General features: G+C 38.1%; 2 protein-coding genes across 24 annotated transcripts in view; one reads left to right on the forward strand and one right to left on the reverse strand.

Moving 5' to 3' along the window:
• Positions 1–25,304, forward strand: part of LOC126800175 (prolycopene isomerase, chloroplastic) — an 81,784-nt gene that overhangs the window by 23,190 nt on the left and 33,290 nt on the right. For 2 of the 8 annotated variants that reach the window (XM_050527482.1, XM_050527483.1), the window contains exon 13: positions 13,525–13,748. The exons of 3 other annotated variants lie outside the window; for them this stretch is intronic. In XM_050527482.1, the coding sequence (XP_050383439.1) occupies positions 13,525–13,598 (74 nt within the window). In that variant the 3' untranslated portion in view covers positions 13,599–13,748. Of the gene's footprint in view, positions 1–13,524; positions 13,749–16,431; positions 16,547–25,304 lie in introns of those variants that run through there. 3 more of the 8 variants (XM_050527480.1, XM_050527478.1, XM_050527485.1) reach the window with 3 other exon arrangements.
• The window catches only part of LOC126800170 (ABC transporter G family member 22), an 80,372-nt gene that overhangs the window by 17,070 nt on the left and 37,998 nt on the right, over positions 1–25,304 (reverse strand). Inside the window, exons 1-11 of one of the 16 annotated variants that reach the window (XM_050527452.1) lie at positions 21,160–21,254; positions 20,079–20,463; positions 18,413–18,483; positions 17,573–17,808; positions 17,171–17,326; positions 16,851–17,034; positions 16,312–16,620; positions 15,771–16,058; positions 15,069–15,353; positions 14,862–14,969; positions 14,155–14,722 (exon numbers count right to left, since the gene is read on the reverse strand). The exons of 5 other annotated variants lie outside the window; for them this stretch is intronic. In XM_050527452.1, coding sequence (XP_050383409.1) covers positions 14,501–14,722; positions 14,862–14,969; positions 15,069–15,353; positions 15,771–16,058; positions 16,312–16,620; positions 16,851–17,034; positions 17,171–17,326; positions 17,573–17,808; positions 18,413–18,483; positions 20,079–20,463 — 2,244 coding nt within the window. In that variant the 5' untranslated portion in view covers positions 21,160–21,254 and the 3' untranslated portion in view covers positions 14,155–14,500. Of the gene's footprint in view, positions 1–14,154; positions 14,723–14,861; positions 14,970–15,068; positions 15,354–15,770; positions 16,059–16,311; positions 16,621–16,850; positions 17,035–17,170; positions 17,327–17,572; positions 17,809–18,101; positions 18,249–18,412; positions 18,484–20,078; positions 20,464–21,159; positions 21,255–25,304 lie in introns of those variants that run through there. 10 more of the 16 variants (XM_050527465.1, XM_050527455.1, XM_050527466.1 and 7 more) reach the window with 10 other exon arrangements.

Consider the following 25,304-nt stretch of genomic DNA (forward strand, 5'->3'; position numbering starts at 1 on the left):
ACTGTACGTAAATCACTTTTACATTCACTGTACGTAAATTATTTTTTTACATTCACCGTACAGAAATGACTTTTTACAAAAAAAAATTCCTGTTTGAAAAATCACTGTTCACGGGCCGCCGCACGTGGGGTTCACGCGCCTCCCCACAGTGGCAGCGTGCGGAGCTCACGCGCTGCTCAAACCGGCGCGCGTGGCTTACCCACCGCTACTCAAAACCTCTCCTTTCTTCCTCTCCTCCCCTTCCATGGCCCAAGGCCGCCTCTAGCCCATCTCACCTTCCCTCACGCGCGCCTAAGGAGGCGGTATTCCCTCCACCTCCTCCGACTCCGATTCTCCACCAAATCGCCACAATTTCAACCGAATTCAATCTCAACAATCATAATAAACACACCATTACCTAGATCGAGCCTTGAAGCCACCGGAATGTCATCGGAGAGACTTGGACCGACTGTGCTCGATTTCTTGGTGAGGAGCGGTGCGATCTCGAATCCCACTCCGATCGCAGGTGGTACCGAGGGTGAGGGGCGGTGGAGGAGTGCTAGCCTCATGCCCTGGCGTCGTCGGAGGAGAAGCTTGGACAACGGCGAGTTTGTTGCAGGAATCGCTGGTTGTCGGTGTGGCTTCTCGGCAACGAGGGAGGTCACGTCTTGCCCGGGAGAGGGAGGAGTCGAGAGATCGGCGGCGAAATTTTCTTGAAGGGGAGAGAAGCTCGGGCCGAGGGGAAGAGCTACGGGGTGAGGAGAGAGAGAGAGAGAGAGAGAGAGAGAGAGAGGGTTTCTGAAATTGGAAACCCTAGTCCTTAACAATTCCTTTTTATACCATTTTTCAAAATCAGAAACTAACTTCCGTCGCTAATAACTTTCACATATGACGTGCGATTAGAATTCGTGACGTGTTCACAAATTCGTATCGACGAGCTCTGCAACTTTCGTGAAGGAAGTGTTCGGAAATGAGCGACGGAGCAAAAGTCGACTCCCGCGTTGTGGAAACGTAACGTTTTTCCGATTTAGATTTCCGAAGACAGTTCTGTTTTCAATTTGACGACGTCACGAAGCGAAACAAATGCGGTAATTTTACAAATTTTATTAATTTCTAAGAATTCAAATAATTTGATTCCGAAAAATCGGGTAATTATAATTTATAAAGGCTAATCGGTGGAGGAGGATTTACTTGGCCGGATGGGGCCGGGTATGGTGGTGGTGAGAAATCTCAGTCTGAAAAAAAAAAGGAATCAGTTATGAAAATACAGTTGTGCGCATCATTTGGCGAAGGCATAACGGAAACGGTATTTACTGATCTTGTAGTTTTTGAAACTGATATACATTAATTCTCAATGGACAATATTTCATGTACTATTCTTATTAACATTTTCCCTCCCTAAAAAAGAAGATCAAAGGATTTCTGTTGTGGATAAAAAGAATGATATTATTGATATATATGATCTATAACAGCAAATAATAGTCTTCTTGTAAGAATGAAGGTTAGGGCAGTGGTTTCTGAACGAAGGCTTCTCCGATGAAGATGGACCATCAGTTTATAGCTCTGAAGAAAATAGGTGTGGGCAAAGTGGCCCCAGAAGACATTTTTGGTGGTGTACGTCCTGTTTGGACAAAATACTGGTGATCGATATAACTGATAAGGATCGATCAACGCCAGAGGTGCTTGTACGTTGGTCGATCACCCTTGTCCCTCCAGCTCCTTTGGTCCACCATATACTCACCTCGTGGCAGCCAATCTCTTTGATTTCATACCCAGGTTCTGAAACTCGAACTATATTATAGTGTGCAACTGTTTTTAGGGTTTCTGCAGAGGTTAATGCAGTTTAACCTGATCACTTGGCATGTTTTAGTTTGTTAATTATGGGTATCGACGTTACATACATGATGTTCAATGGTGAGAAGAAAAAGCTTGTATTTCTATATTATACATTTGAAGTCCGCATAAGGAAATTCACCTCAGCTCGTTCGAGTTGACCAAGTCTCGTACTAAAGGCATTTAAACTCTAAACCCTAATGAATCCAAATTTCTTAATTGATTTTTAAACCAAATTAGCTGTACGTGTCGCATGTTTGATTTACCAGAGACTACGACGCTTGCTGAAAACCTAATCAAGATACATGAATCCCCTCCATTCTAATTAATAGAGATCTGATAATGATATCTGATAAAGGAATAATTCGTCGGATTACGTACTGATAGATCCTCATAGTCTCATACACAGCAGTTAGCTAAGCTAACCGGCCAGCCCCAAAGGGCATGGGCGGTGCCCTCCTGGACAGGGAAAGCCATGTGAGAAAGACGTGACTGTGATTGAGCTTAGCCATTAGGAACCTTAGCTAGCTGCAGTGATCCCATCGATCTGAAGCATCGATGGTGCTTATGTTCGTATTAGCTTGCAATTTTTGGCAGTTCACCAGCATTATTACAACTAACCACCATATCCAGCAGCTGTCCGATCCATATTCATTCGCCACGTGTATGACCAGAAATGGGATTAACCGCAAATTCCATGACACGTTGACTCAACTCACGTACGTAGCAAGCAAATCTTTCCACTCCTTTATGGTTCTTTCGGCTCTCGATCAGGTGCGATGCGCATGCATGCAAAGTCGACGAAGAACAAGAAGGAAAAGAATTATGAAGTTCAACGTCAAGCACAGAAAGTTTTGCTAATTTAAGGCAGTTCTGCTGAAACAAAGCCAGCACATATTAAAGGGATTGGATAGAGGAAAACTATTTGGGAATTCACTTTTCTTTGTAATTATTTATCGAAAGAAAAAAAATTCATCAGTTCCATATATATCTTGATATAGCAAATTCTTATAAAGTGTTTAAATACGTCTACTCGATCACTTAAAAACGCACCGTAGTACAATTTATGTACCTTTACTACGAGTCGATCTGTTAATTTCTTGGTCCCCCAATTTAGTACAGTTTACATACTTTTCAGGATGCCCCTTACAGGTTACAATTTCAGCCTAGCTAAGTCATTCAAAATTCCAATTGAAAGGTTATTATGTTCATTAGTAACTCATATGGAGTAAATATGCATGTATGGAAAAGTTAGAGACGCCTAAATTCACTTCTTATCGCACTTATAGTGTACCTCAATCGAGTCTCGTCGGGTTGAAAAAAGTCCGAGGAAGTATATATGCAGTTTTTTTTTGAAATGAAATTAGGGTATTATCATCGATCAGTTAAACAAGTTGTAGTACAATTAGTACCGACTAAGCTCCATTTCTTATTTGATAGAACTCGAACGTAATCACCCCTAGTGATTCCCAGGGATCGGAAGACGGTAATGGTGGCAAATTAAAAGGAATGGCAATGCGTAAACTGGGGATAGAAGTGGCAACGGCACTAGCAACTGTCTAGTAGTGGACCTCGTACGTGGTTATTGACTAAGAAAATTGACCCATGCTATATAAACTCAAATGCACTCAATTCTAACACAAACAGGATGCACCTCAATTCCCCTTACAATAAACAGCAACAGAATTTATGTTATATTTTCTATGTTCTATATCATTCGATTCGCTTTACCCTAGCTTTACCTTCCCACAGTCCCACTTATGAGCCGTCCAGTCTAAATGTTGGTTATTAAGAGGTGAGAAATCCGTGTTCTTATTTCATCAAAAACAAAAATCCGTGTTCTTATTTTGATTATTAAATGGTTCCCATGACACAGTCCCACTAATCTTTGTTTGAGCCAACTCCACGTATCCCACGATGGCATTAGTGCAGTACTATCACTGTGCATAATTGATTGGTTAAACCAAGAACACCCACAACTTACAATTTAGTAATAGATAATGAGTCCAAGGCTCCAAGCCGAGCATCAATCTACTTATGCATGATTTCATAATACATTAGTGGATTCAAGTCATCCAACCACGGAATAGGTTGCCCATAGTCAAATTGACAAAAATAAATTAATAAATAACTCAGACGTGTGGTCAAAATAGTAACTTATTAGGTTATTGTCTCACAACCTCTTAATGACATCAGCACAAGCTTCTAATGGTAAAACCGTAAAACGCAATAATGCAAACTGGCAAATCGACCTCTTCATGGCATATGTAAACGAAAATTTTTTATCTAAAAGAATTCGAAACTCTTCAAGGCATATGTCGAAATTAAAGATACAAATTTTTTCACTAGTCTAATGCTCTCAGAACTCGATCGAACTAGCTACTTTGGAAGGGCAGAATTAAGTATTTTATCAGATCATAAAATTAATGATTTGAGAAACTTGTGGTGTGAAGCTGTCTAGAATCCTCCAGGATATTCATCCTATTGATCGTATCAGTACGTCGATCTTTCTTATTGTGGGTATATATAGTTAGCAAATTCAAAATTATTTTCTGCGGAATACTAATCCTAGTTAGAGAAGATATACACCGGCCTGATACATATTGATAAGATCGACATTTCATTCTAAAATGGTGGTTGAATTTAGAATATTTAGCAAAACGAACCACGTCAGCGAGATGCATAAGATCGACTCGAGGGGGAAAGTACGTGGTACGTATCTGACTTGTGAACAAAACAGGTACAAGTTAAGCAAAGCTAGATTATCACAATATATACACGTTCGTACACAAGCTAGCTAGCTAGCATGATACGATATATGGTGTCCACGAGGGTTTGATCCTTTGATGTGCCATATGAAGCACGCAGCAGCGATCAAGAAAAAAGGCTATCATACATGGGACTACACCTGCATCCACCAGCCTGTATCTCTTCATATCGATCTGTTTTATTTTGAAAGACGAATTAGAGTGAAAAAATGAAAAAAAAATTAGACGTTTACAGAGTACGTGGTCCAAATAATGCAAAGGTGAAATTGACAGTAGGAAATATGAGTCAATGGTAGGGACTCAAAGCTTTTCGTTTCTCTTGTTCTGTTTTCGACATCGTCGGAGAAAAGAAGGCCTGAAAGTGAAGGATGAATTGAAGGTTGGTGTGATGCAGATTTTAGAACGCGTCATAGCAAAAAGATGGTGTCTGTTAGGTCAAGTATCATGTGTCTGGGCCAATATTAGTTTCATAGAAAACGTACATGTCTAACTTGATCCATGCTTGAAAAATTTAAAAGGAGCATTACATTTATGATCCAAAATTAATCATACACACACATATAGATCATCCTTTCAAAGATTATCTTCGTGTAAAAACATAAGCCGATCATAGCCACGAATTCATGAATGCCATGTAACATTCAGTTTTTGAGTTTGTGATATTTAGGTTATATTAACGTTGTTGGTGTTATATGCCCTTATATGTGTGTTTTTATCAGACTTGGTTTATGTAGCAGATATATAAGCTATACATTGTTGTCTCAAATTTATCGGGAAAGTTTAATGGATTCGTTAAGTCTAAACATCTTTTAAAGCTTTAGCATCATTAATATATATAACAATTTTTAAAAAGATAGATCATAAAAAATCAATAAGAGATTGAAAATTATAATTTGGTCAACTAGTTAAAAATCTTAAACTGTTACCCAAGAAGTTAGCTAAAATTACAAAAGTTGTCATCGCGCAAAACCGCATCCAATCCCTCAGACCCTCCCTCCTCAGTTGCCTCACCTCACCTCCATCACCAAAACCTAGTCCCTCTCCATCACCGACGGGTTCAACCTTGTCTCCGGCCTCAGTCCTCTCACCCTCGCCGTCCACGAGCCTAATATCCACAACCTCATCCACATTGCTTCTCTAAATTCCAATTAGGCCACCGTATGGTGAATCTTTGAAGCCCAGATCGATGAGTGAGCAAGGCATGTGCCACCCTTGTCCATCGTCAAGCCTTTGTGGTGCGTAGGATGGTGTCAGAGGCGTGGGGATGCAGGATCAGTGTCGGAGGCGCGAGGTTGACATCGGAGGCGCGAAAATCTTGCTCGGGCTTGGTGAAGGAGGAGGTGTCGATAGGAACGAAGATGGTGAAGGATGCGGTGGTGATGAGGTCGGCTGTGGTGGTTGAGACGATGTGGTGCTGGTGCTGCAGCCACCACCGAGGATGTCCTTGAGCTTGGGGCCGACGCCATTGAAGGACTTTAAAGAGAAAGAGGTGTCCAAAATCATTTTTTGGGTGACCTTTAGAAATTCCTTTATTTTTTTCGTTTTTCGTTTCTTAATTGTCAGTTTTTCATCCACTCTCGTTCACAAAATTACCATACCGAGTTACAACATCAGTCACACTATATCCCAGAACAATGTTAGTGTGATAGGTAGTGTGACATATAGTGTAGGTGACTAGTTTTCTAGTCACAAAAGTAGTGTGACTCCAAATGTGACGTTTAATGGTGTCATTACTAGTGTAACTACCAGTGTGACTCCTAGTGTGACTCCTAGTGTGACTATTGGTGTGACACCAAGTGCGACTACTAGTGTTATTTCCGATTAGAACATAGAAGTAGTCACAATGTCAGTCACAATAGTATTCACAATGGTAGTCAAAAGTCCAAGTCAATCTTGATAGTGGTTACAAAAGTTGTGTGACTCATAGCGTGATTACCGATGATTCCTAGTGTGAGTATTAGTGTAACCACCGATGTGACTACTAGTGTGACAACGTCATAATTGATATGTGAATCGTATAGTTGATTTGAGAAATTTAAGATCACATAACAACATACAAATGTTCGTTAATTCTACTCATTCTTTTCTTCTTCCTTTTTTCACATTTTTTTATTGTCACAACATAGTCATACTACTAGATACACGGGTAATCACACTACCATATACATAAGTAGTCACACTACCAGATACAGTGGCAGTCACATTGTCGTTATTATAACAACCAGTGTGACTACAACTGTGACTGTAGTGTGACTGCAAGTGTGACACTTAGTGTGATTGATGGTGTGACTGCAAGTGTGATTTGTAGTGGACAACATTATAACTACTAATGTGACTCCTAGTGTGACAATCACACTATTAGTCACAATGACAGTCACATTAGTATTTGTAATGACAGACACATTAACAGTCACAAGTGCAGTCACACTAATAGTTACAATGTCCATATTCTAACTACCAGTGTAAGTAGTAGTGTGACACCTAATGTGACTATATCCGCTAGATGTCGAGAGAAATTTGTAAAACCGTGAAAATTATGTTAAAATTCAAAAGAGATCGATATGATTGTGCGAATAGCTAGAATTATGGAGCCTTAAGCTCTTTAGCCGAAAACGTTTGGAGCACCACCATGGACAACAACAGTCCCTTCCACAGATTTCTGCACTTTATATGGTGGTCAATTCGGAGTGGGTATGATATCAAATGAAAGAGGGAAAATATATCTTTCCAACAGTACCAACCACATTCAAATTCATCGCTAGATAACAAAGTTATGACTAGAATAAGATGAATAATGAAAAAAGAAGAAGAAAAATAGTGAGAAATGTCAAAACAGTCCGGAAAATATTTAAAAATTAATTTTTTTTCTAATCTTGTTTGAAACTTGTTGACATTTTTGTAATTTTTAATTAAATGTAATGACCATCTTTTAATTAAATTTTTTCATTAACTTTTTTTAATTTAAGATTTGATTTGGTACTACACAATAATTTACCCTTTTGAAAAACACTCTAGCCTGGGGTTTTGCAAATCTCGACAAAATGATAGTTCATATCCATGGCTGATCAAACTCTTTCTCCTAGTTATGGTGGCTCTTCTTCCTATCATGGTGGATCCTTTTCCCAATCATCTGGATCAATGCAAGATATTTTGAATCCGGAAGGACAAGCGGCGACTTCTTCACGTCATTCTTTTCTCATGGAAAGACTACTTGGTCCCAACGCTAGGTTTCCTCGTTACAAAGGAACCATCTTAACAATTTGGCGACTTCGACATGATCTGGCCATCCACAATGCTTGTGACCGCTTCTTGTTCTAATTTGACAAGGTGGCAGATCGAGATCATATCTTCTCGGGCGGCCCATGGTACTACCACAATACTATGTTAATATTGAACAAATAGGGGGGAACTCACCGGTGGAGGAGGTTCCTCTATTAGAATTGATGACATGGGTGGCCAGTGGCGGATCCAGGAAATTTTCCCAGCCAGGGCAAAAATTACATGTTACTTGAGCAGGTCCTTGTATACAATAAAGTTAATAAGAGTTTCTTGTTTTTAGTCAACTATTAGTCAGTTTACATAAGTGACACAGAACAATGAAAAAAAATTACTATTGAAAAGAGGCACAATCAAGCACATATATCATACATAGAGTGCATTGTAGTACAAATAAGGTTTAAGAAAACATCTAGTCGTACAAGAGTAACAATACAATATAAAGCCAGTAAAACTATATCCAGAAGCCATGTTGTTTTTAAAATTCTCAATCAACAAAAGCTAGTGTTGCTGATTTTACTTTCCAAACTTAATAATCCGTAAGAAATTAAGATATTCTAATGAGCAACGCAAACACCCACCACCATTGAAGCAAACACATAACAAACACTTTTAAACAGATAAAGTGACACCATTTGACAATTAGCTGAAGATAATCGAGAGAGAAATTCATTCACCTAAGAACCCCAACTAATAACACCGATCTGCTTGATCCCCTTGAAGCATCCGACATCAAATGGAAAAAGTCCCTTCCTCCTTTCACAATATATTGCAATCAATATCAACCAAATAGCATATATCATACACTATAAATATATATCAACCCAAATAAGATAATCACAACAAGTTTATGTTAACAATAACTAAAGTGCTTTACTCACAATGCACTATTTTTCGATACTCAAGTTCTTATAAATTAAACTAAAATTAGATAAGTGAATCAGTAAGACCAATTATGAAATACTGAAATAGAGATAGAGAGAGCAAGACCTCATCGTGACCAGCGAGGTTGATCTTATCCTTCTTGAAAATAGAGGTCTTGAAATCAAGCGTCAGAGGCGTCTTAATCGCCAACACTGACACCATACGAGCTCCGAGAGCGGAGCCGTTAGCCGCATTAACAGCAGCAGCAACGCGAGTGGCTCTGGCCCAGAGAGGGTTGAGAGACTTGGAGACGGAAGAAGAGAAGGCGAGAGTGGAGGGAGCCGAGGGATGGAGTCATGGAAAGAAAGAGGAAGTGGTGGCTGCCATTGTTTTTTTGACCAGGAAGAAGAAAAGTGAGGACCAAGTCATAAAACCAAAACTCCTAAGGAGTTGATAAGTTGTCCACACTCCCTTTTTTTTTCTTTTTTAGTTACAAATGAAAGTACGTCGTTTTGGGTTCTCGACGTCGTTTTTTGGGCAAAAAGTAGAGACAACAAAAAAAAGACGCGCAGTTGCACCGTACCTCCATCTATCGCCGGATTCTGCCATTTTTATAGGGGTTTTCTCCAGAAAAACGTCATACTCTATGCCCGACATCTCGCCCACACGTGGATCTGCCACTGTGGTATGTGGGTGGCTATCTTGATATATTGAAAAGAAACTAAACCTTCTCTAAAAAAAAACAGGAAGAAAGAAACCTTGAATACAATTACGAATCTCTAGAGAAACAAGGCACTAATTGATCTTTTCAATCCCTGAGTCCTGGCTGATCTCTACAATAGTATTCATCACTAATCCTGCTAATTTATGTAAGACCAATATTAGTACATATTCACTATATAGACTATGTTGTGGATTAGACGTAACCGCATGATAGGATTGAAGATCAGCTACTAATATGCCTACTACTCATGTTCATCTGTAACCCCTTGCCAAAACCAGTGTCTTCCATCATAGCCACGAATTCACTGTAATCGATGCGCCCATCCTGAAAATAAACACAAGCCGATCAACAAAATTTTCCTCGAAAAATTTCATCAAATGGCAGCAAATTTAAGGGAAGAAAGAGTCGAAAAATATCAATTATGTTAGCAGGAAAATGAGTGGAATTACATTATCCTGGTCGACTTCACGTATCATATCGTCTAATTGCACATCGTGTAAACCAAACTTCTCGCAGGCTTGTTGCAGCTCATCTCGAGTAATGTACCCACTTCCATCTTTGTCAAAGTATGAGAATGCTGCAAACAGGTGATCTTCCTTCTGGACCTTGTTCAGGTGGAGCATAGCTGCTATGAACTCACCATAGTCTATGGTGCCACTATTATCCACATCCGCCTAATAAACGTTCAGGAAAAGAAAAGCATTCATCAATCAGAATTTTAACAGTTGGTTTACAACCATGTAAGTCTGGGATTATCCATCCAGATGATCTTGTTTTTGACACGACTAAAATGGTCAATAAAAACTATTGAAATTAAAGAAACTAACATCATCTATACTCGCATAGTTGCATCCCCATACTGTTGAGCAGTACTTATTTCATGTTGCATATCTATTATCAACAGTGGTCTCATGTGTATTTTTTTAATTACAAGACTAGAAATGTACACATCTTTAGTAGTATTGAGATCTGACACTTCCCATTCAACCTGTTTTAACGTCATCTACATACGAAAATTCTAGTGTACGTAAACTTTAAATAAAGATAAAAAATCAAACTGTAAATCAGATGACACAACTGTTACGAGGAATTGAAGATAGCTTGGCCTTAGCCCTCGAACCAATAGTATTCAGGACACAAGAAGACTATTTTCATCTTAGGAAAATGTACTAATTTATTTCTTTTACTCACTCCACAACTAATTAGTTCTAATACGATATAAAGCCAGCACAAAAAAATCACCAAATTATGAATTTTTAAATTTACCTCTTTGTAATTTTACCTCATATAGACATACAAAAAATTATGTAAAAACACATATGCTTATTCAATGTGTTTTGCTGAAATTATCAGTCGTAGAAAACATAATTATAAAATGGTTATCTTTTAAAAAACACTTCAAACAAAATTATGCAAACCAATGTAATGAAAACATGTGCATTGCACGGGTTTGAAGCTAGTACTATATAACTAGAACAACTCCAATGTTGATACAATGAGGTTCATTCATTCCTGAAACTAATATGCTTTCATTTACTTACAAACTTCCAACCAAGTGTAAAGTAGAGAAAGATTATTAAAGCGCCAAAAAGAAATATATAGATGTAATAACCCTAGATTTTTGAAACGATATTTGAATTGAATTGAATTCCATTAAGTTATTAAATTCAATTAAAAAGGAATTGATTGTTTGCAAACTTTACGAAACGGAAACGGAAACGTTCCGAGAACGTTTGATAAGAAAACGTTACGTTTCCGAACGAATTTATCGACTTTTATTCCGTCGCTCGAAGTCGAAAACTTTCTTCACGAAAGTTGTAGAGCTCGTCGAGACGATCGCATGGACATGTGACACGTTCGAATCGGACGTCGGATGGAAAGGTTATTAACGATAGAAGTTAGTTTCCGATTTGGAAACGGGTATAAATAGGATAGTTTGTGAATTAGGGTTTCCAATTCAGGAAACCCTTCTCTATTGTTTCGCCGCCTCCCTTTCTCTCTCCCTCCCTCGCGACTCTCTCTCCCCTACCTCTCCTTCCAAGCCGGCGATTTCCCTCCAACCGCCTCCGTGCTTGACACCGCCGGTGTCACTGAGACCTCGTGACCACGACGCAGCGATTGGTAGTAGCGGCGACGCACCCCGAGCGGGGATCGAGCAACACCGACGGAGATTGACCTCGGAATCTTCGAGTTCGGTGTGGCCGGCATCGCAAGAACTCGGCGCCACCACCACGACCTCGCTCCTTCCTCCGCGACACGAACCTACCCACGGGAGACTCACCTCGAGCAGCGGCGCCATCGATCGTCCTTCCTCCGAAACCGAGTCTCACGGCGACTTTTAGAGCTTCATCGAGGGAATCCGACGGTCCAAAACGTCGATAGAGGTAATGAATAGCTTCGTGTAATTGTTGTGATGGTTGTTGATGATTGTTGGAACGTTTTGGTTGGATTTGAGGAGATGGGTGGGTTGATGAACGCCGCCGCCTTAGGCGGCGCGTGTGGAAGTGTGGGGTGGTGTAGGGGCGGCCTAAGGCCGGAGGGAAGGAGAGGGGAGAAAGTATGAGAGATTTGAGGTAACGGTGGCGTGCTACGCGCCGTGGTTAGCCTCGGCGCGTGGGCCCCACGCGCGGCCCGCCGGAGGTGGCGCGTGTGCCTCACGCGCCGCCACGTGCGGCGGTGGGAACAGTTTTGACAGAAGGGTATTTTGGTAATTTACTGTGTACGGTAAATGTAAATGTAATTTTTATTTACTACGGTAAATGTAATTAAATTTTACCTTCGGTAAATGTAAATATAAATTACTTTCAGTAAATGTAAAAAGTAATTTTGTAAAAAGGTAATTTAGTAAATTTTATTTACTGAATTTGTATTTACATTTAAATCGTATTTATACGTACAGAAATACGTATTAATATTTATACGTACAGAAATACGTATTAATATTTATACGTACAGAAATACGTATATAATATTTATACGTACAGAAATACGTATTAATTGTATATTTGTACAGTATCCGGGAATAGTAACAGTGAATAGTACCACTGAACAGTAACTTCGTAAAACCGAAAATTGCTGAACAGTAACCGATTATTACTGTTTCGGCATTTAAAGGTTACGAAACGATTCTAAATTCTTCTCTTATCTTTTCAAGGTAATCGTTAAACCGAGGAAAGGAATTATCATCGGGAATTGTGGATTTACGTTCGAGTCGTTAAGGTGAGTAAAATCTCACTGAATTACGAATCTACCCTCGTGGTGATTCGACATTTTTGCAAGTGTGTTTATCAAATGAATTATAACATGTATATAATTTAGTGGACTACCTATATACAGTATAATGGTAATAAGTACATATATATATATAGTTCATTAAATTACGTAATGTTATTAATTCATTAAAATGGTCTTTACTGTGTTGGTGATAGCTGCTTTCCGGGGCAAGGTGTTATAGCTGTATCCTTCTCAGGATTAATGTGTGCTCATCGAGTAGCTGCTGATTTAGGTATTCTGAAGGCTAAGTTCTATTTAAAATCATATACATATATTTTAACTTGTCTTCTACTAAAAGCTTCGTTAGTTTTGAGTTCATGGTAAGAGTTGGGGTCAGTGTGTTTTGTGACTAAAACCTTCGTAAACGAGTTATCTCATCTTGCCATACAAGTTTATAGTGTGTTTTTTGACCAATACCTTCTTCTCTATACCGTTGTTCTGGTTTGAGGCTATTTAATCCTCACTTTCTCAGTAACCCTTGTGTCTACACTTTTAGTGATCCTATATTATCCTTGATTTTTCCTCTCTCCCTCCCTATCCCTGCCATCATCCCTCCTCATCTCTTCCCTTTCATTCAAGATTGGAAAAGGGGCCGCCACAGGTGCTTCCGGTATGCTCTTCATAAATACAAACAAACATGGGTCTGGCTGGTTTCTCCTCCTTTCTGGTCAGACACTGCTGCATTTGATCAGGGTGACTGTTTCTTTTGTGTTAGAAAAAATTAAGAGTGGAAAAAGGGTTCGAAGTCAGTTTGATTCAAATGTATAGAACCACTAATACTTATTTTGACATTCTATTCACTGACAGGCCTTGAGAAGAAGTCTCCAGTACTGGATGCTGCCCTCCTTGGACTACTTGGGTGGTTTAGGACATTAGCATGAGACACAGGAATAATGTGTGAACTGCAGCATGACATTTTTTCAGGAGAAGCATTATGTTGCTTGGGCTGATGCCGGTAAATATGCAATAATGAGCAGCAGGTTTGAGGCTTATTGATGGATGGAAGGGTGGGCGTATCGTCCTTGTGACTTGTAAGTATCACTGTCATATAGCAAGTTTAGGAAGGTTCAATGTGCTTTCCCTCATATATTTTATACTCTTTTTTGTCTTTTACATTCTTTTGGAGCCTAGTGAGTTTTATGACAGTGGCCAATGTCATCAACTTTGGTGCAGTTGCATCACCTTCTATAGTTTTTACATGATTAAGACGAAGTTTATACACATTGCTGTCAAGAAACTGCATTGTTTCAGCTCTATGATCTGCAATTCCCCACTATATTTACTTATTACATAGCTGATAATTCTTTCAATTTTTTTTCTTAACAAATGTATAGCTGCAAGTGGTAACATTATGAAATGTTTTTCATTATACAGAACTTGTTCCTTTATTTCTACCGTTTGCCATCTAGCTAAATTTGATAAAGATCATTCTTGATTTACAGATTTAGGTAGTATAATACGATTACTTGTCAATAATACATGATACACGAAGTACATTGTTATCTGAATTCACTCGTCACCTCTAGAGTAGGTTCACCAAAAACAACTCTGAAAAGCTATCTGTATAAAATTGGCTTACACCTCAGATAAACCTCCTATTTGACTTTGACCTAATATATGAGACAAATTCCATACATTCTTAGAGTTCCAGGTCAACGGTCTCACTAGTATTCCTCAGTTAATTTAAGACTCATGTTCCAAAGATCGCTTCTAAGGAAGAAGGAAAAGACGAGGAACATAGTATGTTCGGATCTAGGCTTCTTCAGGGATTTCTTTATCACATTTAAGCTCCGGCATGAAGCTTCATTCTCCTCAAAGAAAGGTATGCCAATAATCGGTACCCGAAAACCATGGCTACAAGAGCACCAACTCCTGTTAGACTACAGTCAGTGCGTGACCCATTAATTGTGGGTGTAATGTCTTCGAATTGAACCTTCAGAAGAAGCTTGTATGTGTGATAGTTGAAGGACATATATCGGATCCAAGATATGAACACTGGAACTTTCTGCAACATAATATAGGTGTTGTGTTAAATAAATCTTGTTTAACTTCATCAAACCATATTATAATTTCTATTACTGTATCATTTGTTTTTCTTTAGGGTCAAATATATTAATCATTCAATAAAAAATTTGGATGCTTACTTTCACGAAGAACCCCCCGGCCAGCATGAATGTCATGACAGTTACTGAAGCCAGAGTTGTAGCCCTCTTTAAGTCCATCAATGTAGCTCCAATGGCTAATCCAAGTCCCTGTTTTGTGTGCATATTAATTAGTTAAACATTATTTTTATTTGTTCCACACTGTTTTTCCAGCCAGTAGATTAAAAAAAAAAAATTAGAAAAGCATACCTGAGCTGCCACAATGCATAGGAAAACTATAAGCATGCTTAGGAAAAAGGTTTCAGCTTTGAGCCTTAAGCCTGCCATGAAATATACAACGACAAGGAAGAGTACAGGTAGCAATAGGTCAAGTGGGAGGTCGCTTGTAGTCCTAGCCACAAAATATGCACTTAATCTGTACATGTCAGCTGCTCGTTCCTTGGTCAGCATGGCTCTTTCTTGAGGAAATGTGAAGATTGCTGTGAAGACAGGAAAAAATCCCCAGAAGACAGCAATGAAGAAAAGTAGCCCTGCCTGCAATTTTGGGTAAAGTTTAAAAGGCTTTGAGCTGATTTTATAATCAATTAATGAATGTGTTCCGGATATGCTGTTAAGATTAATCTATTGAGAACTGGTCTACATATTTAACTTCCATCCCTTCGCTTTGAACTGATTTTATAATCAATTAGTGAGTGTGTTCCGGATATTCTTTTAAGATATATCTATTGAGAACTGTTGTGCATATTTAACTCCCATCGCTTCATGTTTGAAGAATTCTTATGTGACTATTCTCTTCATGATGATGCTTTATTTTTTTTCATTCTTGAGATCTTGATTAGAATGTTCCAATCATAATAGAAGTTTCAAACCCTTCAATTATGAGTGATGCTTCTTTTGGTGGATTTTTTGTGGGAAGAGAAAGTATACTGCTCCTAAAGAACAAACATTTACCTGATCTTCCAGTCCTTCGGTGGTTTTGCTATCAGACTGCCACCAGAGTAAGCCTAAAATAACTGCAGTGGAGAGAACTTGGGTGATTCTCAACCAGCTGAAATAGTCGTGCTTCCGTTCTTTAATTCCTCTCCAGAATAAGATACAAAATTGTTCCCACCAGCTAGCTCCCCATTCTCGTTTTGAAAAAGAGATTTTCAATTTCAGTTCATCATCAAGGGGAATAGGAACCAGAAGCTTCTTCTTCTCCTCGTCCGCCGCACGCGTCTCATAGGCTTCGACCAGATACTGCATTTAAATAGGAACATAACATAAGTACATCTAATGTTGCATTAGAAATAGTACATTTAGCAGTTATGTTAAAGGTGATGTTCAGATAAGAATGTGAAATTTACAATTCTCACTGTGCTCAATCAATACCCGGTATGTATTAGTCAGTAAACAGTGCTGCTATATGGATATATTAGTTCCTATGTTAGAGAACTTTCAAAGATAGATCAGGTTATTTCTCAAAAAAAAAAAAAGATAGATCAGGTTATACCTCATGCACCACCGCTGGAGATGGCTTTCCATTTCTTGTATCAGCTTCTGAGTTTTCTATTTGCACTTTGTCCTCCAACTCTGATGGCACAGAAACATCGTTAACGTTTCCATTTGCAAGGTCTAGCAAGAACTCTGCTGGGTTCATGGCAATAAGTGGAGAACATCCTATGGAAGAGAAATAAACCATTGCTTCTGATGCTTTTCCAAAGTAGAGCAGGCTTCCTTTCCCAAGAAGAATTAACTTGTCAAATTTGTGGAAGAGTCTACTGGATGGTTGGTGGATTGTTGTCACCACTGTTTTTCCAGCCTGCCATAAAAAAGAAATTTACTTCTTTCAGTGTAAGCATTGCTATTTTACTCCATGAATCTATTCATTACTTGGTTACTTGTAAGATATTGTCTTTTCAACTTTTCCGCATTTCAAAGATTACTGACAAAATTATATTTGTAGTGTTAACGTTTATACTCTTGATTAATTACAAATAGTAGATTGAGGTGTAATGAGGAGAGGAATCTGGAATGTAAATCCAAACATACCTCTGCTATGTCTTGTAACATCTGAACAATTCTAAGTGCAGTTGTTGAATCCAAGCCAGAGGTTGGTTCGTCAAGAAACAAAAGGGAAGGGTTTATTATGATCTCATTGCCAATGCAAACTCTCTTCCTCTCTCCACCTGAAACGCCACGGACAAACGAGCCACCAATCATAGTGTCTTGGCACCTGTGCGTATGAAGAAAAAAATGTAACTTTTTAATCGAGTAAGATGACAAATGCTCTTATACTATGTTCATCATATCTGTTTCTAATGTGCTTTTTAGGCATTAGTCCTATAGTAGCAAGTAGAGGGAGAACTTACCTCTCTAAGCCTAGCTCATAGATGACATCGACTGCCCGTTTTTCCTTCTGCTCTTTTGTGAGCGTCTTGGACAGCCGTAGGAGGGCTGAGTATGTTAATGTTTCTCTCACTGTAAGGTGAGGAAATAGAACATCATCCTGAGTCACGAATCCTATCCTGTCATATGTTTTGTGTCATTTTGATTCTCATTTTCACTTTATTTTGTAAATTTTATTGCACTTGTTCTTTGAGGTAGCACGGTTGGGTGAACAGTACAAGCAGGTTTTCCAAATGGAAAACCGTTTTGGTTGCAGAAGATTAACCAATGCCTTTGTGCTTATAGTTCCTGTCCACAGTTGCTATTACTCCTCATTCATGCTATTTATTAGGGTCAATCCACAAAACTTGGTTTAAGATGCATACCTGCTCTTGAGGTTCTTGGAATATGCCTGGTCGTTGTAGTTGATTGAACCACCCACAGTGCCTTTGGCTATCCTACCTCCAAGCAGACTAAGGAGTGTGGTCTTTCCACTTCCTGATGGTCCCATCAGGGCGAGAACTTCGCCTGGGTTTACCGAACCAGTGATCCCATGCAAGATGTCCTTTTCTTCATTTGTCCTCATTCCTTTGAGAATAACCTTGTATGTCACATCTGTGAACTGAAATAAACCAGAGGAGAATTTAGCCTTCAGTTAATAGATGACTAACGGAACTAGATTATTGCTAAGTGAAGAAAGATAGCAACTTATCAGGAAAATATATCAGTGTCCATAGCCTTCTTTCCATCTGATGATGCTTTTTGTGTGTGGTTTGTTGGTTGTTTCAACTGAGCCTCTAAGTGGTTCATAGATAAATGAAGATAGCCTCCTAGCCTGAATGCAAGTTTTTAAACTAGTTTTGTGACCCTAATACAGTTTTTAATGTGATTTTGTTATGTTACATATGTAGCAACCTTTTGGCTTGGAAAGAATGGCAAGTCTTGTACATACTAGTCATATAGAATGATAACTCTGTACAAGACTGAACCTGACCATGCTATTATTGCTAGCCATGTTCTATTGATCGCCCTTGATGCCTACATCTCAACCTCCATCCCTTCCTGTCCAAATAGATAGTAAGTACCACATCAATTTTTCGCTCTAGACACAGGTTTGAACACCGGTAGTTTATGCAGAGTTCTAATGGTTTTTGGGAATCAAGGACAAGAAAAGCATATGAAGCAACTTGGTAATCTTGTAAGGAGTACTTGAAATGGAGTAAAACCTTGAGGTATAGCGGCATGGTCGGTTCGGTTTGAAACTTCGGTTTTCGGATGCCGGCTTCAAGATCTTCGGCTGCAGCAAGCAATGAATCTCTTTATTATAAAGACTTCCATTTTACTACCAGTAGTACAAATATAAGGAGATCAAAACAAACAGTTCTTCATTAATAATTGTTCAGAAGAGTGGCAGGTAGCAATCAACTACATGTTGATACCTTATGTAATTCTACAATCTACACTATTGTCTCATTTCGGATTTGTTTTTCAGTTTCAAAGTTCAAAAATATGATCGACAAATCTATCATTCCGTTGCTAACTTACTATAAAGCAAAGACTTTTGGTTTTACTTGGGTATGGAAATATGACTGATCTAAAAATTCATCAGCTAGTTTAGAACTTCTAATGAGCTGGGAATCAGATCATTAAGTCTTCATTAGATTCATTTCACCTATATTTGGGACCCATTTTAAGACTAGCATATCTTCTTTGAACCATATGAGTCAACACGATCATACTGATTAGAAGAATATGATGGGTAGCGAAAACAGATGTTACTTAATTGATGATGCTCATATCAACATCATCCTCAACCTCTCAAACCAAACCAATCCAATCCAGACGTTTCATGGAAAAAGGAGGACAGATCTTCAGAAAGAGGACCCAAAAAGCTATTGGTGGGTGCAAATTAAATGTCACACCAGTCTCTACTCTGCTATTCACTTATCCAGTTCACCAATTGGTGAAGAAATACCGTTATGTAAATACAGACTATACAGTGAGTAGTGAAAGATTTGTTCCAATCGACCAATTTTGATTTTTTTTTTTGTGGAAAACCAGAAACAATCAAGATGGGTTCTTTTCCCTTTCAAACTTCATGATCAAAAGAAAGGAAAAAAAAACTTCATAATTAAATGGTGATAGGAGCCAAAGGTTTTCCCCGTTTATGGGAGCATAGGAGTCCAATTTCTTCACACATCCTAGTCATTGTAAGGCACTGTTTCACTTTTTATAAACCATATACTGCCATTTCTCTGTTTATGACCTTGTACGATGAGTGGTTCTATCAAAGAGTTGGCACTTTTGCCCTTTCTTGATGCGTACAAACTCTTCTTTAATCAAAGAATTTTCTCTGGCATATGGGTAATTTGAAGAAATAATTAGATAAAGGCAATAAAGAAAAGTGATTATTTATTTTCTGATATAAAGGCTAAAACACTTGGTTTAGCATATCTTAGTTTTATTTTGGTTCTTTTGACCGTCATTTGTAACCCAAAAAAAAAACACTTGGTTTATCAAGCTACTCAGCTATTTTTGGTTTGATGAAGCTAGCTACTCAGTTATTTTTAAAGGTAAATAAATTTATAATCCTTTCTTACTCTTCTGAAAAAGATTCACATGATTAGAAACAAAAAGTTTGCGAGTGGAGATCAAGTAACATGCATATATCATCAATATACACAGAAGAAGAAAAGGCCAGAAACCAAAACGTGTGCTTTCATATGCAATAATGCAAATAGTAAGAAGTTAATGATTAACTTGATTTTGCCATTAGAATCGGCCACTCTTCTAGCTCTTGTTCTGGCATAAATTTTCTTCAAGTTATGTTTTTCATTATGTATTTCTTCCAGTTGCATTTTGTACTGTACGCTTAACAAAGTAAGTACTTACGAATATCGTCGTCGTCGCTAAAAGGCTTCGAGTCGGCAATTTCATCAGCGGGAACAGTAAAGCCGGTGAAGGAGAATGAGAACCCCAAGCTAGCACTGGAGGCTCGGCTTAAAGCGGCGCCACTGGTCACTTCATCCAGATCAAACTTCATTTGAGCACTTCTAGTCTTCCTTATGTGTGTGCTACCTTTGGCACTGCCGCTGCCACGCCCCGGTGAAGCTCCCATCATGCGCCTGCTTGACTTCCTTGAGAGGGTTCCGCTGCCGCCCTCGGCCGCCACAGAAGCGGTCTCAGTTGAAGTTGGTGACTTGAACGCATCTGCCACTGTCTCCACCAGTTGATCGGACTTGGTTCTTGCCAACCCTGATGAATTTAGTTTTTCCATCTTCAACAAAAAGAAAATGTAAATTACTTAATTATGGGAGTGAAGTTCATGTACGTGCATGTGATAGTGCTCAAAAGAACTTTTAACCAGTTTAGTCTTAGAATAATTAATCTTCACAGGCATCACAGCTCGCCCTATGCACATTATTTGTTTTGTAAATTTTTTCGATGGGGTAGGTATAGAAGCTAACAAAGTAATGGATTGAATGGTGTACAGTTGCGAAGGAAGGCACACCACAAAGGTAACCAGATCACTAAACCTATCTTACCAGATATTGAACGACACTCACCGTGATTTTGTATTTGAAAAAAGAATGAGAAGGAGAAAACTCAAGAGGAGAAAGGAGTGGTTCTAGAGAGTGGAAGCTAGGAACCTCATCTAATCATCTTCTACAATGTGCTTAAGTAGTTCTTATATATGAAAGACATTAGAGATTTAATGATAAGTAAGATTAAGCAAACTAAGCATAGTTGGATTGGCTGACATCATTAAACACCTGAGAAAGTTGAAAGGGAGGAAGAAACGAAATCCATGATTCAGATGCATCAAATAGTGGAAGAGTTTAGTTGCGGGTTTGCATCATAGTATACTAAACGTAACATAGTAGTGAGGGTAGAATTATTAAAATCAAAGTCCAATACCAATGATTGAAGGTAGGAAAGATGAAGTATATATAATCCGGTATATCATTCATACCTTGATTAACGGGGAAAGAGAGAAGTAGAAGAGAACGCTATGGCTAGAAGAGGACAGAGCTACAGATACTTTTGATGTGTTTGGAATAAGTTGTAATGCATGATTCAACTTGTGGGTTGCATCCCACTCCTTATAAAGGATCGAAGCAATCAAGAAGGGAAGAGTCTAAATGACCCAACAACCCCTTCAACTGCACATAATTCACCAAAATATTAATGGATGGAGCAATATGATCAATCATACTCAATAATTACTACTACTCATGCATCATTGTCGTACACGTGTTCGGACGATTTCGTTGTTGCTGTACTGTGTGGAATTTTGCTGATTTTGTTTTCTGTGTGGGATCATGCATGGATTATGATCACTGTTGGAGCTTTGCTAACTTGCAAATCAATTATATTAACCAGCTTTACACATTGATGAAGTTTAACCTCGAGTGGTGGGTTGATGATGATTGTATGTGCCGCCTAATCAAGTAGTCTAATGCGACAGCGGCCATCAATTTTGTTTGCAGGAATTTCGGAGGGCCTCTTAATATGAGGTTCTGGTTTAGTCTCAGTTACCTGTTTCAAAGGGAACCCTAATTTTCTATTTTGGTGGTTTGCTAAAACAAACACTGTACGTACGTTCTTCCCATTTCTATTATTGGAATTCATTTCATCAGCAAGTACAGAATTGCATAATATTCAGTACGTCATGAGTACGTACGCATCTCAGGGTGATTGATTATATTACTGGGACCTCATAATTCGTATGTATTTCAATTTTCTCTCAAAATACTGAATGTAATATTGGACTAATGGTGGTCAAATTCTGGAATAAGATTTAATTTGATATTATTGTTGTTAATGTATATCTGAACCACAACAATGAGTTCATTGATTTTTCCGGCAACCATTGAGCCAATCTACTTGAAGTCGGTCGTACGGATTCTGTTAAGAACTTAAGATAGGATTTCAGGTCTGAATATTGTACAATGCCGGTATCAGATCACTTGTGCGCGGGAACACAGAGTAACAAGGTTCTCATGTCCGAATTTGATACTCTCTTTGTTGCCAATTCCGTAGAAGACACAATTAATAATCATGTGGCTCAATATTTGGCTCGTTATGTGTTAGAGAGATTCTGGTACTTCAATTCAAACAAGAATAAGATTAGGGTCATTTTGTCAAATCCCAATAAAAGGAGTCAAAAATTCGTCTTCTTTCTTGTGTTGCAAATCTATACGAACGTGTGTTTTGTAGGAAGACTCTCAAACTTTTCGGCGGCTCTAGAATACGGCCCTTTAAGTTTTTTTTTTTGGATTCACGGTAGGGCTTTCAATGAGTCGTGTCGGGTTAAGGTGTTTTATGCGTTATAAAATATAAACCAAAACCCAACCCATTTATTAATTGTGCCAAAAATTTAAATTCAAACTCAACCTACTTATTAAACGGGTTACATGTTTCCAACCCGTTTAACCCATTTAATATATATATATATATATATTTTTAATTTTGCATAAAATAACCAATTAAATCAAGATTTAAAGAAAAATAATTTATCGTATTACCTTTTTTTTCAAAATGATTAAAAACGTATTAAATCCTTATTACACATAATGTTACTTTCTTAAATGGGTCGTATATATATTTATTTTATATAGATATTTGCTTGATTTTATATTAATCGTGTCATGCGGGTTCATTTCATATTAGTAGGTTAACCCACGGTTGACCCGTTTATTAAATGGGTCATGACGGCTTAACCCGTCATTGACCGCTTTTTAATCGTGGGGGTTCAACCTGTTTTATTTCATGCGGGTTTCGAGTCATGTTATCAGGTCGTATCGGAATTGACAACCCTAATTCATGACACTTGTCCCTTTCGGGGGCCTCAATGCTCATGGGCACTCATGTGCGTGAGCAGAGGGCAGTCCATAACCGGAGCTGCATGGTATCCCCACAGTCGAAGGTAATAACTCCAGCATGAGACTAATCCCTGCAGGGGCCCATGTGAAATGGTTTCAGCTCGGTATTGCACCTGAGTGCCCTGGCCACAATAATGTCTTCAGCGACCCAACGAAAGTCGAGCTCTTCACTTTCAAGGCCCATCAGAAACGTTGAGGTGTGTAATCTCATCGCCAACCATCGAACCCATAACCAATGCCACGTTTAAGCCCTAGTCAAAAGAGTTGTCGCGGTCAACAACCACAAATAATTCTTGCAAAAGATGCTAAATATTCAATACAAGGTTAAAGTAATTACAAAGGATGCTTCATTGAAAACCTCTCACATTTTCATCATCACTTATGCTCATTTAAAAATTCATCTCCTTACCTTCTTAGCAGTAAAATCATCAATCAATTTTATCACAATTGAATTTCCCAAGATAATCATTCTCAATCGAAATCAAAGCATGTCCATATAATCTTTCTTGTGACATAGTTGATTGCAAATAAGACTTTAATAACTTTAACTTGAAAAAACTTCTCTCAACTGAAGCAACAGTAACAAGAACAGTTAACAATATTCGATATGCAAGTCTAATAATTGGGGAAGTATTCCTCTCTTGTAAGAAATTCAATATATCACAAGTTGTTATCCTTACTCTAGGTAATATCTCCCTCAAGAATTTCAGCTCTCTGAACAAGTCTTCCTCATCAATATCTGAACTTTCTCCATGTCTCAAAACATCCTCAAGATGAATGCAAGAAGCTCTTAAATCAATATCATCTAAGGAATTCAAAGTTTCTGAAGTAAATAAAAATCCAAAGATATCATCATATTGTTGATATTGTTCAAACCTTCTCTGCAATGATCCCTTAACTTGGTCCACAAGGTAAAAGAAATAATGCACTCTAAAATTTCTTCACCAGAAGATGATGGTAATGGCTCGCCGACTCTTTCATCAAAAAACTTAAGTAATATTTAAGGTAGCAACAATTTCCTTAGTGGTAATGATTGCATCCTTGAAGCCATTTTCTCTAAATCTATCTAGCCAAACAATTAGACATTTTACCTCACCAATAGCAACATTTATTTTCATATTATCAGATTGTAGCATTTTGGTAACCTTACTAAAAGCAAACAAGATTTCATATCAGATCACCGTACTTAGAAAGAACTCAAAGTCACCTAGCTCATTAGTGGCAATTGACTTTGCACCACTTTTTATTTTGGGATCCTTGTCAACTTCAGCAAGTTGAAGTAATCCTTCTTTTATTTCAATAGCATTGAATCATAGAGGCTACACACTCAATATGACTCTCCCAAGGTGTAATGGATAATGATTTCAGAGTGAACCCTTTAAGATTGTCTTCTAGGAACTGCCAACTTTTTGTAGAACCTGCAAATAGATATAAACACATTATAAATCTCTAAAAAAACAAATGATTTTCTATAAGAAAACGTTGCTACATCATAAAGATTTAAGCTAGACAAACCTACAAATAAAGGTGTTGAAACACTCCAAAAAAATCAACTGCTTTTGTACAAGAATTTGCCACATCACAAATGGTTAAGTTCAAACAATGACAACCACACGGAGTGTATAAAGCTCTAGAATTGATATCTAGCAACTTTTTTTTTGCACCCCTTGGTGTTTTCCTTTCATGTTTGACCCATTATCATACCCTTGTCCTCTCACATTATTTATATCAAGATCTAGTGACTGTATCACAGCTAGTAACTCTTCAAATAGCCCTTAATTAGAAGTGTCATGAACATTTAAGAATTCTAAAAAGAACTCTTCAATTTGAATTGGACTTTTTGAAACATTGACACATCTAAGTATCAGTGACATTTGCTCTTGATGACTAGTATTCAGTGCGCAATCAAGAATCACAGAGAAATATTCAACATCCTTGATTGTCTTTATAATTTTAGCCTTGATCTCAATAGATATCATTTGTAACAACTCATTCTGAATGTTGTGTCCAAAATAATGATGATGAATTTCAGCATTAATAATTCGGCGACAATGCTCCTCCATTACTACATTAAATTCTACTCATATTTCAACCAGACTCAAAAAGAGACCATTAACAGGTCGATAAAGCTTCTCATTAGTTCCACGAAAAACTAAGTTATGTTTAGCGAGAAATTTCACAATTGCAATTATCTTTTTCAATACATTCCTCCAATATTCTTTCTCTATTCTAA

Source organism: Argentina anserina, chromosome 6 (genome assembly GCF_933775445.1).
Source record: "Argentina anserina chromosome 6, drPotAnse1.1, whole genome shotgun sequence".
Classification (NCBI taxonomy): Eukaryota; Viridiplantae; Streptophyta; class Magnoliopsida; order Rosales; family Rosaceae; genus Argentina; species Argentina anserina.